Source organism: Sinocyclocheilus grahami, unplaced genomic scaffold (assembly GCF_001515645.1).
Source record: "Sinocyclocheilus grahami isolate Dianchi unplaced genomic scaffold, SAMN03320097.WGS_v1.1 scaffold453.1, whole genome shotgun sequence".
NCBI lineage: Eukaryota > Metazoa > Chordata > Actinopteri > Cypriniformes > Cyprinidae > Sinocyclocheilus > Sinocyclocheilus grahami.
This window is the reverse complement of record NW_015505632.1, coordinates 370,911-388,696: the sequence shown is the minus strand read 5'-3', so window position 1 is coordinate 388,696 and position 17,786 is coordinate 370,911. Positions and strand designations below refer to the sequence as shown.

At 39.1% G+C, this 17,786-nt stretch overlaps 1 protein-coding gene across 3 annotated transcripts; it reads left to right on the top strand.

Moving 5' to 3' along the window:
- The first annotated feature begins 935 nt into the window (after positions 1 to 935).
- On the top strand, positions 936 to 16,948 carry LOC107552574 (protein RUFY3-like). 3 transcript variants are annotated; one of them, XM_016234479.1, is made up of 12 exons: positions 936 to 1,478; positions 12,373 to 12,432; positions 14,025 to 14,198; positions 14,391 to 14,508; positions 14,598 to 14,699; positions 14,800 to 14,923; positions 15,078 to 15,142; positions 15,253 to 15,318; positions 15,428 to 15,497; positions 16,206 to 16,298; positions 16,486 to 16,569; positions 16,694 to 16,947. In XM_016234479.1, the coding sequence occupies exons 1-12, from the start codon at positions 1,205 to 1,207 to the stop codon at positions 16,898 to 16,900; spliced, it is 1,437 nt and encodes a 478-aa protein (XP_016089965.1). In that variant the 5' UTR covers positions 936 to 1,204; the 3' UTR covers positions 16,901 to 16,947. The 3 variants fall into 3 exon arrangements, with proteins under 3 accessions (XP_016089965.1, XP_016089966.1, XP_016089967.1); XM_016234480.1 differs by lacking the exon at positions 12,373 to 12,432 and having other exon boundaries at positions 940 to 1,478; positions 16,694 to 16,944; XM_016234481.1 differs by lacking the exons at positions 936 to 1,478; positions 12,373 to 12,432 and adding an exon at positions 8,878 to 9,462 and having other exon boundaries at positions 16,694 to 16,948.
- The last annotated feature ends 838 nt before the right edge of the window (positions 16,949 to 17,786 follow it).

Below are 17,786 nucleotides of genomic sequence, written 5' to 3'. Positions count from 1 at the left end.
CGTCAAGGGATTGATTCCTATCACTAGCATGCAAAATATACCAATACCAGAAAACCAAAAATACATCAGAGCAAAAAAGCCATGAGGCCGTGGTTTAATGTGAATTTAGAACTGCTAACTTGCATTATAACCCGCGGCAACAGTGTAAAAGTAGCCCGGAGTCAGATGCACCTCTCCCGCATCGGCACTTCACATGCCTAGTATGTATGCTGGCGGGCGCGAATTATCAATCACAAACGGCTGCATTGGAGTCTTCGAGGCATTTTAGGACACAACATCGTCAAGTAAGTAACTTTAACGAATGTTACAGTAGTCACTGTAGTTGTCCGCTAGTAAAAACATAGTTTTATCAGTCATTATCCGTGTATGCCATTGTTTTGCGTTTACTAGAGTTCCGTGGATCAGGAGGCGCTGGCTGGCGTGAGTGAGTGGAGGCGGGGCTAATTTGCATATTCATAGATCCGCGTATAGTAAATGAGGCGAGGGTGTTGAGTTACATTCAAGCTATTTTAAGGCATGAGACAATTATTTTCACAAGAAAAAACATTTAAATATGTCATTTTGATTATCAAAGATAAGTTTTAAGGGATACAATATTTGACTACAGGGGGACTTTAAGAGTATTTTAGTTATTTTTCTGAGAAATAATAAAGCAAGAGTACATTTCTGAGAAATAAGAATTAACAGGCCCACAAGTCCATCTAATCGAAGAAACGCCCATCTTTTTCGTGATTGGTAAGAGCTGCTTTCAGTTCTTTAAAATTGAATCCTGCATATCTCAGAAATTGCTGTTCGATTAGTTGCTGCTCAGTTATATAACAACATGATAGAAAAGTCATTTAAATTGAAATGTTTGCCTGTCATAGAACCGTCCAGTAGTGACATATTCGTATACTGTTGTGAAGTACGGTTTGTCCTCCCGCTGTATTGAGGTCAAAGTGGAATGATGCTGTTGTTCCTTTAAATGCTCTCACCCAGCTGATGATCTACGTCACAGCATATGACCCGAATTACAATATCATTTTATTTCTTTATTGTTTTGTCCGCGGATTTAGGAGCAACACAGACCACACGCGTCGAGTCGTAGTGTATAACTGTCCAAAACAGTCCTGAATAAACATGAGCTAGTTTCCACTGAGAGCTGAATGCAGTGCGAGCGGAGGGTTGTGTTGACGCAGAGCGGTCACATGAATTTGAACTGAAGATGGCGGACCACAACTCAGGAACATCGGAGCAGCACAGCAGTGAAGTTTCAGAAACTTTAGTGTCATCTAATGAATTTCTCAAACCCCACATGCAGGACAGCGATGGACATACAGCCAACAGTCCAGAGGAGTCGCTTTCTCCTGCCTCGGTGATTTACTTTAAGGAGGCGCTAACTTATAACTCAAGTATACAGTTTACAAAGACGAGCTCTTCTCTTCATGCCCCAGTGCGATATGAATTCCAGATTGAGAAGACTAACAAGAAAACAAGAAGTGAGTATATGTTATGGTCGTCTGCATATGGGCTTATTTGATAGGATCTGATAGTGTTTGCTTCTCTTGAACATGCTGCGTTCTTTGACACAAGCCTTATGTTCCAATGTCAACAACAATGCACAATGACAGCCACTCCGACGTTAATGCAAGTTTTTTAAATGTTTTTTTTTTAAATTTATGACTTTGAATTCATAAATCAATAATAACCTACAGCTAGCACAAACTGTCATCAGCTTGCATGTAAAATATTACACCTGGTGTACGAATGTAGGTATCCACAACCTTAAAGGTGGGGTAAGTGATTTCTGGTAGCCAATGTTGATATTTCAAATCACCAAAACAAACACGCCCCTACCCCATAAGGGTCTCGCCCCTATTTTAAAAGCTCCGCCACACACATACAGGTGCATCTCAATAAATTAGAATGTCGTGGAAAAGTTTTAAATAAATTCAATGCACACAGACTGAAGTAGTTTACGTCTTTGGTTCTTTTAATTGTGATGATTTTGGCTCACATTTAACAAAAACCCACCAATTCACTATCTCAACAAATTAGAATATAACCTACAGCTAGCACAAACTGTCATCAGCTTGCATGTAAAATATTACACCTGGTGTACGAATGTAGGTATCCACAACCTTAAAGGTGGGGTAAGTGATTTCTGGTAGCCAATGTTGATATTTCAAATCACCAAAACAAACACGCCCCTACCCCATAAGGGTCTCGCCCCTATTTTAAAAGCTCCGCCACACACATACAGGTGCATCTCAATAAATTAGAATGTCGTGGAAAAGTTCATTTATTTCAGTAATTCAACTCAAATTGTGAAACTCGTGTATTAAATAAATTCAATGCACACAGACTGAAGTAGTTTAAGTCTTTGGTTCTTTTAATTGTGATGATTTTGGCTCACATTTCACAAAAACCCACCAATTCACTATCTCAACAAATTAGAATATGGTGACATGCCAATCAGTTAATCAACTCAAAACACCTGCAAAGTTTTCCTGAGCCTTCAAAATGGTCTCTCAGTTTGGTTCACTAGGCTACACAATCATGGGGAATACTGCTGATCTGACAGTTGTCCAGAAGACAATCATTGACACCCTTCACAAGGAGAGTAAGCCATAAACATTCATTGCCAAAGAAGCTGGCTGTTCACAGAGTGCTGTATCCAAGCATGTTAACAGCAAGTTGAGTGGAAGGAGAAAGTGTGGAAGAAAAAGATGCACAACCAACCGAGAGAACCGCAGCCTTATGAGGATTGTCAAGCAAAATCGATTCAAGAATTTGAGTGAACTTCACAAGGAATAGACTGAGGCTGGGGTCAATGCATCAAGAGCCACCACACACAGACGTGTCAAGGAATTTGGCTACAGTTGTCGTATTCCTCTTGTTAAGCCACTCCTGAACCACAGACAACGCCAGTGGCGTCTTACCTGGGCCAAGGAGAAGAAAAACAGGACTGTTGCCCAGTGGTCCAAAGTCCTCTTTTCAGATGACAGCAAGTTTTGTATTTCATTTGGAAACCAAGGTCCTAGAGTCTGGAGGAAGGGTGGAGAAGCTCATAGCCCAAGTTGCTTGACGTCCAGTGTTAAGGTTCCACAGTCTGTGATGATTTGGGGTGCAATGTCATCTGCTGGTGTTGGTCCATTGTGTTTTTTGAAAACCAACCTCACTGCACCCGTTTACCAAGAAATTTTGGAGCACTTCATGCTTCCTTCTGCTGACCAGCTTTTTGAAGATGCTGATTTCATTTTACAGCAGGATTTGGCACCTGACCACACTGCCAAAGCAACAAAAGTTGGTTAAATGACCATGGTGTTGGTGTGCTTGACTGGCCAGCAAACTCACCAGACCTGAACCCCATAGAGAGCTAAAAATGTTTTTTAATTGGTCTTATGAAGTATTCTAATTTGTTGAGATAGTGAATTGGTGGGTTTTTGTTAAATGTGAGCCAAAATCATTACAATTAAAAGAACCAAAGACTTAAACTACTTCAGTCTGTGTGCAGTGAATTTATTTAATACACGAGTTTCACAATTTGAGTTGAATTACTGAAATAAATGAACTTTTCCACGACATTCTAATTTATTGAGATGCACCTGTACGTACGCAACCCAGGCAACGATTAGTTCTGTGAAACAAAGCAAAACCAATGTTACACCGTGTCTACACCATAGAGTACACCGGACGCGAGCGGCGTGGTGCGACTATAGAACTCATCATTATCAGTGATGCTGCTACACTGGATATGGTGCGGCACGACAAATCCCCGACAGAAAACTGCTAGTGTAGACAGCATCACTGATTATAATGAGTTCTATAGTATTTTGTCGCGCCGCGCCACTCGCGTCCAGTGTAGACACGGTGTAACCCTTATACAGTCTATGGGTGTAACATTGGTTTTGCTTTGTTTCACAGAACTAATCTTTGCCTGGGTTGCGTACTTGTGTGAGGTGGAGCTAGCGCTGTGCAATTAATCGCATGCGATTGTCATGCGCATCTCGTCAGTAAAGCCGGTCCCGTGATTAGTAGTAAATAGCCATCACCTGCTTTCAGATGGAGCGGCATTTAATGCACAGAGCCGTAGTTCTCTGACAAGCTAGGCGATATCGCGTTCATAATCGAATACGATTCATCTGCGATTATGAACGCGATATTGCCTAATTGTCAGTAGGGCTGGGCATCGTTCAAAATTGTTCGATACCGATACCTTGACTTCGATACCGGATCCTGAACGATACTTTTTTCGATACAAATTTTATGAAATCAATTTTAACAAGATTACATTATCTAAAAAAAAAAAAAAACTTTAGTTTTATTTTTCAGCTTGTTGATGTTTATACAAACTCAAAGACTCATCTCCTGAGCCACTGCACAAAGGAACAAAATGTAACCAACACAATAAATCAGTGCATAATAGTTTTACTCTGTGTAGTGAATGCCGCTCAATCTGAAAGCAGGTGATGGAGATTTGCTACTAATCACGGGAGCAGCTTTACTGACAAGATGCGCATGACAATCACATGCGATTAATTGCACAGCCCTAGGCGGAGCTATCAAAATAGGGGCGAGACCCTTTTGGGGTAGGGGCGTGTTTGTTTTGGTGATTTCAAATGTCAACATTGACTACCAGAAATTGCTTACCCCACCTTTAAAGTGTACAAATCGGATAAACTCCTAATCCTTGAGCTCATGTTCCCCATGAGAAATATTACTGGTTGAGTGTGCGTCCTGGCTATTATTATTATGGTCAGATTTAGCTGATTCTGAATAGCAAGTGAGCTGAGCTGCCTACCATGCCCACATTTTTGGCCATCATAGTCATGCTGTAAATGACTGGAATGCACATAATGATGCCCAAAACTGCTTTCTGTGTAGGTTGTCACTTGGTTTTCTGTTTTTTTAAACATTCTTTTTGGCGTTGACTGTCCTATTCATAAATGTATGTATTTCAAAAAGTATGTCAAATGAGTAGGATGTCTAAATATGCAGTATTCATGAAACCGTGTGCAGACAATTCTTGCCTGCTGAGATTTCTATATGCAAGTGTGCAACCAGTTTGCTATCCCATAAATCCACAAGAGCCGAGTAGCTGTCGGATCTGTGAAGCTCTGTGAGTCCCGCAGTTTTTTTTCATGGTTAAATTGTACTTGTTTAACAACACCCAGGTAAATTATTTTCACAGTTTTTCTTAGTACATCACAGGTCAAAGAACATACTGGTTGAAGGCTGATGGTGAACTACCAGGTACAACTGGAAAATGTACCATTCTATTCAGTTGCAATGGACTCTTGTGCAACTTTTTTAAGAAGCGTACATTTTGAAGAAATTAAAGATTGGATATGATTTTATTATTTTTGTGGAAAAAGTGAAAATGAAAACACTATTTTTTTCATTCTTTTGTGATTGCTTGCTTCAGAGGGTTCAATCAGACTCATACAGCCCATTTGTCACACTCTGTGAATTATTTAGCAGTGCAGTATTATGGTTCAATATCTGTAATGATATATCTTGCTAAGAGCTGCATCACTGAATGATGTGACATCACCACATTACTTTGGTATTTTCATTTACATGCCTTAAAGTTTTAGAGATACACTACCGTACAAAAGTTTGGGGTCTAAGATTTTTTTTATTTTGAAGTCTCCATTGATATGATCAATAATACAGTAAAACTGTAATTTTGTGAAATATTACAATTTAAAATAACTGTTTTCTATTTTATTATATTTAAAAATGTATTCCTGTGATGGCAAAGCTGAATTTTCAGCAGCCATTACTCCAGTCTTTAGTGTCACATGATCTTTTTGAAATCATTTTAATATATTTGATGTAGGGGTCGACCGATTATCGGCACCGATATTAAGCATTTTTATGATTATCGGTATCGGTCATTTTCAAAACAGATTCGCCGATAAAATAACTTAATTTTGAAATGCGCTATTTGGCTCTGATGCAGCCTGTCAGAACACACCACTCTGTGGCCTAAAGCAATCTCCGCCCACCACCCATAAAGGGGAGGGGGAGCCCGGGGAGAGCTGAGCTCTCATGCCTCCGTTGGTAAAAAAAAAATTTTTTGCCAATCAGCATCGAGTGTTCACTTTCAGCGCTGAGGAGTGTTGAGAAAAGAAACCTGGCAAGGGAGGCAAGCCGCCTCCTGATATCAACCAATCATCATAGAGACGTAAATTATGTGATATTAGTTTGAACATTTCCCGCTGCGCTGATAATGTACCAAGTACTTATGAGTAGCGATATTGAATATTTGATGCCAACAGATTTACCAAGCTGTCATTCAAACCGTGTATATATATATACAAATTAAAAATAAAGGGAGAACCATAGACTGTAAAAAAAACATGGACGTAGTGTCCGTGACGTCACTCGTAGGTTTCAGAAGAGCATTTTTGAAGCCTAAAGTGTGCGGAGCCGACCACCGACAAATTGCATTTGAACAAATTGCAACTTGCATTTTGTTCACATAACTTTGTTTTATTCTTTTGAGAGGTGATCTAAATGTTTGCGGCTGGAAAATTGAGAGGCTTGCGCTGCAGTTCTATGGATGTTTTGCCCTCCAGGTCTTCGAGCCGGTCACGTGACTGAAAGCTATGACAGCTGCCGTGCAAAGACAAAACACCATAACTTCGTTTTTGGTCGAAATGAGTTGATCATTTTGATAATTTTGGGACATATATGACCTCCTTTATCATGTGTATAAGTATCTTGGAGAAAAGCCCCGGAGAAACTAAGGCAGAACACAGTATCATCAGTTACCGCTCTTTGACTTTGTTTTAGATTGCTCAAATTAAGTTACGGTGCTCTGCATTTGTTTAGCCGTTCGTCAATATTACTGTGCCAGCCTGGAGTTATACGGTATTCTGCCTTTGTTTTACTGTCCATTAAAGTCTGTCTGCAATCATACATCTGTCTGCAATTCTTTTTAGACAAACAAATTAGATAGATCGCGATCTAACAAACTGCATATAACAAAGCACTGTAAATAAGCAACGACTAGATAACTTTGCAACAATAATTAATCGTAAATAATCTTTAAAGTTTTTTTTTCTTTTTATAATGCAGATGCCAGTCTGGGGCTACCCACTTCTGCACGTGTGAGGAGACGAATGCTATGACAGCGTATCACATAAAATCAGTAACTGTTCGCAATTAAATCCGTTTCCTACCTTTTCTTGTAACTCGATAAAAAACATTGCAATAAACGTCATCGGAGGTGTTTAAGTCACAATCATTCTGAACATTATTCCTGCTGGCGTTCACATCAATCCACAAGTCGTTCTTATAGGGTAAGCTATTTTCATTCAGTTCGACGTAAAAACAATAGGCTAAGTTTGTCTTGCATCCTTTAATGTTAGCGAACATTGCAAATAAATTGGTTGCAAAATGGTATCACTCACGTTTAACTTTTTGTCTGGTTGTTACGGTCAGAAAAAAAATGGAATTACCTTACTATATGTTATAGCCTAGCCAATGATCACTAGATTTTATACAGATGTTACTATAATGATTATGTAAATGGTGATCAGCACCCAAATATTGTATATAATGTGGAAGCTACTGCCTTTTGTCTTGGCATGACATCTCACTTTTTGCAGACAGTGCAAAGGCAAAGTACCTACAATAACTTCAAAATAGCATTAAAAATCAAGTTTGAGATCATTTTCATTAAAACATCTAATTTCCAGTGTCCAACCCATAATTATTTTTTCTGGACAAATAAAAATCTTTAAAGCCATTTTTCTAAGTTTCACAGTCTATCGAGTTTCACACTCTGGAGCAGAGCGGCAGTCCACCTGTCACTCAAGTGGCCACGCCCTTGATTATACAGAACTTTAAGGCTTAATATAATTTAAACGGATGAGTTATAAAAAAAATTCACCCCCCTCACATTTGTCATGAAGAGCAAAATTAGCTATATCGACCAAAACCAGGCTGTAAACATTTTTTTTTGCTGTAAAGTTGGGCATTTTAACATGGGGAGTCTATGGTACTGACTCCCTTTTGGAGCCAGTCTCTAGCGGTCAGTCGATGAATTGCAGTTTTAGTCACTTCCGTGTTATACCTAATGCTGTTTTTAAAAAAATTGTTATTAATTGATAGTTTTCATGCTTTTCTCTTATAATAAGAGAAAACAACAAGGTCCATTCAAATAAGATTGGAATATTAGATTACTGCTAATATTCAAACCATGTTTTACATGACTTTGCATATGAGGTTCTTCTCTTTTCAAAGGAACTTTCAAAGGTTGAAATGTGATCCATAAAATGTTTTCATCACGTTTGTTTCATACACTGTTTAATATGAGTGGCCAGTTTGCTCCTCTTCAAGATGTCGTTCAGTAAAAAGCAGCTTTATCAGCAGTGTTCTGGTTCTCAATCAGTAGTACTTCTTCCATCCTTCTCTTGTGCGGCATGTGGATCTTTGACAACAGCTCCCCCCTGCATCTGACAGGCCTCTCGGGAGCTGTGCCTCTCTCCACCTTCTGCTCACATGATTCCCACAATCCTCCTCAGCATCACGGCAGCCATCTTGGCCAACACCCTCCCATTTGCAGTGCATGCAGCCAATCCGGTGAAAGCAAGCGTCTGGGCTGTGAGGGAGGGACTGAGAGAGAGAAAGAGACATTTCTGATTATAGCTCCGCTGAGGCTCACACAGCATCTCAATCCCCTGGCTGTGCTGAGCCAGAGAGCACTGAAGCCTTTATTCACACGGAGGATTTTAGCTGTCGCTGCTCATTCACAAGGCGAGGCCATTGAGTCCCGGAAGAATAGCATCCTTTCGGCCAGGTTTGCCGTGGACTGCTTGTTTATTTTTTCCCTTTCTTCTTTCTTTGTTTCAGTGCATGCAGCCAATCCGGTGAAAGCAAGTGTCTGGGCTGTGAGGGAGGGACTGAGAGAGAGAAAGAGACATTTCTGATTGTAGCTCCGCTGAGGCTCACACAGCATCTCAATCCCCTGGCTGTGCTGAGCCAGAGAGCACTGAAGCCTTTATTCACATGGAGGATTTTAGCTGTCGCTGCTCATTCACAAGGCGAGGCCATTGAGTCCCGGAAGAATAGCATCCTTTCGGCCAGGTTTGCCGTGGACTGCTTGTTTATTTTTTCCCTTTCTTCTTTCTTTGTTTTCCTTGACTGTTTTTTCTTTCTCCTTTGTGCTGGAGAATACTCTTGCGTGGACTGGATCGTTATTCCTATTCCCTGCCCCTGACTCTTCACTGAGGGCCTTCATCGTAAGTGTTGTTGTCGTCGCAGCAGCAGCAGCTATCAGCTGAGTCACCATGTCTGATCTGACTCCCCAGAGCGAAGCCCCCACCCCCACTACTGACAAGATCACACAGGCTGCCAGAGAGACCATCTACCTATGCAACTTCCGTGTGTCGGTGGATGGCGAATGGCTGTGCCTGCGCGAGCTCAACGACATCTCGCTAACGCCAGATCCCGAGCCGGCTCATGAAGGTAGGCGCACACCATCACTAGGCCTCTGTGGCTCCTATCGTACTGGGCGGTGCTCACCCAACCTTCCACCATCATGCTCTCAGCATTCCCGCAGGCCTGCTTGGAAATGTAGTTTTTATGGAGAACAAGTGTTTGTTTCTCACTGAGTGGTTTGAGAGAAGCTATTCATATCCTGTTTTATTCTAATTAAATTATTGTCACATTGAACAAATTGAGTATGTGCACTGCACTGTTCGGAAAATCCCTCCAATAAACAAACAAAAAAAAGTTTTTGACAGACTGTTAGACTTCTCAGTGTCATTGACTGTAAGACAATTTGGATCGTTGGTCATAATTTTTTAAACAATACTTGAGACCAAAAAAGCTGACACTAAAAAGCAATGACTGTAAAGATAACTACATTAGCATACACACCAACAGAATATAATATTTGGTTCTTGTTATTAGTGCATGCTGCAGTTATGTTCGAGCTCTTTAAAGCAGGATGAATTGACACTGACACTGTTTTTATTCTTCATCATCTGGAAAACAGTCATTCTGAAAGTGATCCCAACGATATTGTTCCTCTGTATCATTATAGCTGTGGTGTGGACTTCCATATTCTCATAATTAGAACGATTATTAAACCTTTATAGTTATCATGCTTGGTGTGAATGGGCCTTTAACAAATTACTTAATATTGTTTGAAATGTTCTTTTTCTCTGTTGAGATTAATAAAAATAAAAGGCATTTTGCAAATTTGCTGATCATATGGTTTTCATTCACTTTTCTGAAGAGAAAAATAAGGCAATAAATTGTTTTCTAGAATAGTGATGGTGTCCGACCTCACAATTGTTTTGCTAATCCAGTGCATTACTGGAGAGTCACGGCTTATCGTGCCAAAGGTTAAAAGGTTAACATCATATGGACACAGTACTGTTGCCCTGGAGATAGGCCTGGGATTCCCACTCAATCAAATGTCTTGAAGGCATGTGATCAACTGGCAGTAGAGAAGATGCAACCAGGGCCACTAACAACAACAGTTTAATCTAATGTATTTTATCTTCGTTGGGCGAGCAGGAAACAGGCATGTAGAAAGACAAGGAATAGAAAACATTATCTGATAAGGTGTGTTTACGGAGTCATCCTCTAAGATGATTATATACTGCAGAAGTAGTTGTTTGTTGGTCAAGCATTTTCACGAATTGCATCACCTTTGGACTGTGTGATAAACATCTGATATTTTTAGTGTCACATTGGACCCCAGGGTTCAGAGCCAACAGAAGTTAAGACACTACTATTTCCTCTCCGGTATTTTTTTCATAGATGTTTTACAACAAATATTATCTTCAATTAAGCCACTACATATCAATCAGTACTGGTTAGTTGCCATTGTGCCCTTGATCTGTTTCACTGCATGCAGATCTTCTTTGTAGTGTTTGGTGTGCTCTGCCTCATTAAGTGTCACTTATGGTTTTATTTCATTTTTGTTTCTTCTTTTCCCTCTCAGCCAAGCGACACTCTATGAATATAAAAAATCTATCATGATTTACTCACCCTCATGTTGTTTTAAACCTGTGTGACTTTCTTCTGTGGAATAGGGCTGTCAAAATGGCTGAAAAACTAAATTCGAATTTTGTACTGAAATATTATCAAAATTCGAATTATATTCGAATATAAAATGCATAATTTCCGTTAGGGTGAAGAAAAGCTTTTGACTTCTCTCCTGAGGCCACAAGAGGGCGCATCGAGTAAAATATTACTAATGCACGTTTATTCAAAGCATAAGAAAACATGACTATCTGTGGGAAACAAGTGCATAATGTTTAAAATAATGTTTATAAACCAATTATTATTAATTAAGTTGCTTAAACAACTATAAACAAAATAGCATCATGTATGTATGCATAGTTTAATAGAAAGAGTGGAAAGCCAATCTCACAGAGTATATTTTTCATTTTAAAAACAGTGCAGTGGGATGGGGAAAACCCCCTGCCATAAAGTCTCTGTTTTTTTTGTTTTTTTTCAAAGTTAAACTTGCATGAATTTTACATGGCTTTCTAAACATGCAGCTATTTTGTGCGAGATGCGAGTGCAATGGTGATAGATGTCCCTCTAAAAAAAATTCGCGAAATATGCATTCTGTGTGAACGGCTTGGTTTCAGTTTTGTTGTAAACAAGATCTTCTTCACATTGATGTTCTCTTTTTCCGCAATATTTTTAATGAACAACGCAGCAGCGCCGCATCTAGTGGCCTCAACTGGATAGGCTAACAAAAATGCAACGTTTTTGCATTCGAATGTGGATTTTTTATTTTTTTTTTATTCGACGAATATTCGAAATTCAATTTTTTTTGGACAGCCCTACTGTGGAACATAAAAAATATATGTTTTGGACGAAAAAATTTTTCATGTTTCACAGAAGAGAGAAAGTCATACATGGAAGTTTGGAACTACGTGTGGTAAAAAATGAGTAATTTTTTGTTTGTTGCTGTCCCTTTAAAGCTGTTGTGGAATGAATCTAACAAAAAAAGATTATTCCAGTGCTGTGGATTCTTTCCTGAGGCCTTCTGTCAAACAAATCGGTTTAGATAAGTTGCCACTAGAGTCTTGCAGGACAAGTAGAGCATTGTTTGAGCTCCTTCTAGTGTAGTCAAATTACTTCATGGTTAGTAACTGTCTTGTCGTCAGCACTCAGTTTGCTATTAATAGTCTCTGTTGTAGTGCTTCTAAAGTCATCCACTAGAGTAAGATTTGCGCAAATGTATGACAGTGAGAGAGAGTGAGCTTGGCTCTGTAGATAAGTCTACACACTCAAATTTCCTACAACATAATGTGTATTCCCTCTTGTTGTTGCTTTGGTTTACTCCCATGATGTGCATGACCCAATCCTTTACTGCTTTTATTCTGTTTTCCATTGCCTTTTGCAAAGACTCATGGGAGGATTTCACAGATTTGGTGGAGCAAATGCAAATGCTTGATGAGTTTAAAGGTGGGTATGGTGGCATCACTCCCCCCAGTCCACCTCATCCCCGCCTCGGGCACCATCCTAAAACCACAGCTGCATGGCCGTGCAGCCCTGTCTTTACCAAACCAGCCTCCCTGAACGGCACATTGCACCACAGCTTCTAAAGATTTACCTCTTGTGCTCATGTTCTTTTGTTCTCTTTATTTGTCTCTTTTTCATTGTCTATTATCTCCCTTCCTATTGGTTTGATGTTTCCATCAATAGCTTTGTCTCTGTGACTTTTTTTCGCTAGCTCTCTTTGTAGCTAGCAAAATATTTGGCTACACATTTGGCTGGATTGCTCTTGTCTGGCCTTTTTTTTTTTTTTTTTTGGGCCGTTTCCCTGCCCCACCCCATTCTCTGGCTGATTTGGCATGTTGATCGCATGGTTTTACTTGCATTTCATACTATCATTGATCAATTTCTGGTTCTTCAGATTTATTCCCTGTAGAGACATTAAACATTAATGATTCAGAGACTTCTTATGCACTAAAAAACACACTAAAATAATCTGTCCTTACAGTGAAATAGTTTGGTTTCTGTCATTTGTATAACCTTTGCATAGGCATGAAGCTATAACTTGTCTCATTCTTTGCTGTGTGACTGCAAAGCTACAATGTCTTTAATACCTGGTGAAAACAGATTTTTAACAGTAAAATCTGTTGGTTTTACAATTAATTTCAAGTTCTTTGAACAACTTCATTCTTGTTGTTGCATTAACAATTCAATATTATTTTATAAGTAATGACCATTTAAAATAAACATGGGCTGAAATGACTAGACTTGAACTGACAGTATCTTCCATGCCATAATTTTTCATTTTAAAAGCCAGTGTACTGTGGAAAAATGAACCACTGCCTCCTGGATCATTTCTCCTGTCTCAACACCTGAAAAGTAATGAGATTTTGGTGCAATGTAAGTGCAATGAGATGGGAAGTTTGACTAAATGCTAAATGAGTCCATCATGGCCCATTTGTAAAATCAACCCAATTGATTTTAAAGGGAAAAAAACCTATACCAGCCTTTCTATTGCCCAGCACTGTCCTCATGAAAAAGGTCACTGCTATTCGTGAACCGACGTGAATTGAGAGTCTTAATGATGAAATGATTGCATTACTGTGGGTGTGTTTTGGTTTAGACAGGGTGAGGCTTGAGAACTCAAACTCGAAATTCAGTTCAGTAAAAACAGATTTACTGTAGTGATTGATTTACTCTTGTGATTCATTGTAAGGTTGAATTGAGATTATCCTGAAAACAACAGCTTTCAAAACAATCATCTGTTCATTTTTATCTGAAAATTTCTCCTGAGGAGCATGATTGAGGTGGGATGAAATCTGTGTGCGTTTGATGCATTTCACATTGCATCAACTACAATTTCATAAGTCTTAGCCAGACATAGATGTAACCACGTAGCCACAGTCAATGGGAAGTTCTCATGAAGTCTTTCTCTGAGAAAATCTCTGAGAAAACCCTCATATATTGCTTATATCTCATGCTCAAACCTGTTAAATACTGTGTAGAAAAATTCAGTTAGAGAATGATGTCTTAATTCATGCTTGATTTTTTAAAATTTCCAGATCCCAAGGATCCCATTGCCATCGAGAGGCTTAACCTGATGAACATGGCCAAGCTGAGCATCAAGGGCTTGATTGAGTCTGCACTGAACCTGGGTCGCACACTGGACTCAGACTATGCCCCACTGCAGCAGTTTTTTGTCGTCATGGAGCACTGTCTGAAACACGGACTTAAAAGTAAGCGCAACAAATCCCAGCCCAAATTCTGCTGTACTTAGAGTATTCGCTGGTCCTCATTTGTATCCTTTACGCAAAAATCATCTGCTCATTAATTTTGATAATTACTGATTGCACAGTATTTTGGTATGTAGTGTTTATTCAGTCTGTTTTCATTTTTTTTTCTAAACATTTATTATTATTTTTTTTTAGGTAAGAAGACGTTCCTTGGCCAGAATAAGTCTTTTTGGGGTCCTCTGGAGCTTGTAGAAAAGTTGACTCCAGAAGCTGGTGAGATCACAGCCAGCGTCAAAGACCTTCCTGGGCTCAAGTAAGAAAACATTTTCAACTTGAACATGTTGTTGTTGTTTTTTAAATGCATACTGCGTTTCTGATTCTAAAGTTGTTCTTTTATACCAGAACCCCTTTAGGAAGAGGCAGAGCATGGCTTCGTCTGGCTTTAATGCAGAAGAAGCTCTCAGACTACATGAAGACCATCATCAACCGAAAAGACCTTCTCGGGTACAGTTCCAGCTTTTGGTCTTTAATATAAAAGCCATAACTGTGGTTTTATGACCCAGTTTGGTAAATGTCTTATATTTGCTGTTGTTGTGTTCCTCAGTGAATTCTATGAGCCCAATGCTCTTATGATGGAGGAGGAGGGAGCCGTGATCGCTGGGCTGTTGGTGGGCCTGAATGTCATTGATGCTAACTTGTGCATGAAGGGAGAAGATTTAGACTCACAGGTATTTGTTAATTAGTTTAACTGTACACAAGTAATGAAGGACAAGATATGATGGAACAAAGCATTATCTTTGTTACATTTTTCTTTATTTTTGAGTGTGTGTGTTGGCCAACAGGTGATACAGGGCAATAAGATCTCCTCTACTCTCTCAATAGGTTGGAGTCATAGATTTTTCCATGTATCTGAAAGACGGTGCACACAGCAGCAAAAGCACAGAGGGGTGAGTCAATATTCAACTTCCTCAATGGAAGCTAATTGTGTTAGTCTGACAGGTTTTGGACTACTCGTGAAAATCTCAGAGCTTCCTCTAAAGCTGCTTTTTGTTTGCAGTGATGGACAAATCACAGCTATTCTTGACCAGAAGAATTACGTTGAGGAACTGAACAGACATTTAAGGTGCAGCCCCTTTACCCAACATCAGACTTGTGGGGTGTGTTTGTGACTAGCTGCTCATTTGGAAAGCATGAGCAATCTCACATTGTCACTCTAAATTCCCCTTCCCCAGTGCGTCAGTGAATAACTTGCAAGCCAAAGTGGATGCGCTGGAAAAGTCCAACTCAAAACTTACAGAGGAGGTGGGTAATAATTATAATTGAATTGATTACTGAAGTTGTGGTAAATACAAGAGCATAATAAACAGGAGAAAAATTATTTACAGAACTGATAGATAATTTACATGTTAGCAGAACTGAATTCATCTGACATATTCATGCACACAGCTGTGTATACTGTACACTACTGTTCAAAAGTTTGGGGTCAGTAAGATTTTTAAAAATATGTTTTTCAAAGAATTCTCTTATGCTCACTAAGGCTGCAGTAATTTATTTCAAAAATAGAACATTGTGAAATATTACAATTTTATATTTTTAATTTCAATTATTTATTATTAATTCAATTTACAATAGAAATGTTTACTATATTTTAAAATGTAATTTATTCCTGTGATGGCAAAGCTGAATTTTCAGCAGCAAATAAAAAATATTTTGTAAAATTATAACTTTACTATCTGTCTTTACTATTACTTTTGATCAGTTTAATGCGTCCTTGTGATTAAAAATATTAATTTCTTTCCAAAAAGAAAGTAAATAAAAAAAAAAAGTGCTTACCCCAGATTTTTTAATGGTAGTGTATGTGGTTTAATGGTAGTGTATGTGGTTTATTGACACACTTACTGTGGTTTGTGGGACTTAATAAAGTAATGAGATAACTAGCTGTGAATAGATGCTAGTAATAATCAATTTCTTGTTCCAACTGTCTGTGCATGTGTTGTTCTTGGTGTCTAGCTTGCCGTTGCAAACAACAGGATCATCACTCTGCAGGAGGAGCTGGAAAGGGTGAAGGATGAAAGCTCTTACTTGGTGGAGTCTAGTCGCAAGGTGAACAACATTGTTTTGATCCCACAGTGCTAATTGTTAACAAGCATTCAATAGAACAACAGTGATGGCTACTCATTATTCAAAAGCAAGCCACAAGCTTATAGTAGTTCACAGTAGGGTTATAACATATTTTTTTTGGTTTTGTCACATTCTTTGCTCTGATATTTGACCTGTGTTTCTCTTGAAGGCATCAAGGGCAGATGGTACTGCAAACGGTCAAGTGCTTGGGGAAACTCGCAAACAGCTCAAAGAGGAAACTCAGCTCAGACTGGTGAGTAAAACATTCATGTGTGTATATCACTGTCTTTATCTTCAGAGTCATCTCTGATGTGGGGTCTTCAAAGAATCAAGTCTGAAGAATCTGAATTCTTAAGAAACAGAGTGTGTTTGTGTAGGATGTCGAGAAGGAGCTGGAGGTGCAGATAGGGATGAAGCAAGAGATGGAGCTGTCCATGAAGATGCTAGAGAAGGACATCTGTGAAAAACATGATGCTTTGGTGGAGCTCAGACAGCAGTTAGATGAAATGCGTACACTCAACCATGAGCTCTCCATTAAGTCACAGGTATGCGTAAACATCTTATTTAGTTACATTTTTGAATAACTAAACCTGGCTATTTTCCGTTAGAAATCGCATATCACAATTCACAAGTTTAACACTGGAGCGCCGACTTGTTCCACACATGGAAGCTGCGTGTAAGCAGGACATATTTTTTTCCTTCCCAATATTAATAGGTTACACTATGGAGGAGTTAAAGGGGTCATATGATGCTGCTAAAAAGAACATTATTTTGTGTATTTGGTGTAATGAAATATGTTTATGTGGTTTAAGGTTCAAAAAACACATTATTTTCCACATACTGTACATTATTGTTTCTCCTCTATGCCCCGCCTTTCTGAAACGCGTCGATTTTTACAAAGCTCATCGGTCTGAAAAGCAAGGTGTGCTGTGATTGGCCAGCTATCCAGTGCGTTGTGATTGGCCGAATACCTCAAGCGTGTGACGGAAATGTTACGCCCCTTACCATATTGTGATAATGCGATGATTCAAAAAAATGAAAACCCATTATAAACGAGGCATTCGTTGCATCCAGTGGGGACATAATTATGGATTATAATGACTTATACTGTCTTTTTACGCGTTGCGTTGCATCACGCCGCGTAAACATAAAACCATGTCTGCATTTGTGATCGGAGAAATGACAAACAACAAGCCCTACTCTACACTGCCCAAACAACTCGCTTTAAATATAAAATATAAAAAAACATACTTACAGTCTGTGAGTCAGAACAGCTGGCGTTGTAGTCTACTCTACCAGGATCAGTAAACAGTCCTCCATAAAATGTGCTGCACACATCAGAATATTTGTGTAAGTGTTCTGGAACAGTGTTGTAAATACAACTTAACCACTGATTTCTAGTCGTGTCCTCTTTTGGAAGACCAAACAAAGTAGTTTCGCTTTCACAACGAAGCACACAGCATCTCCACG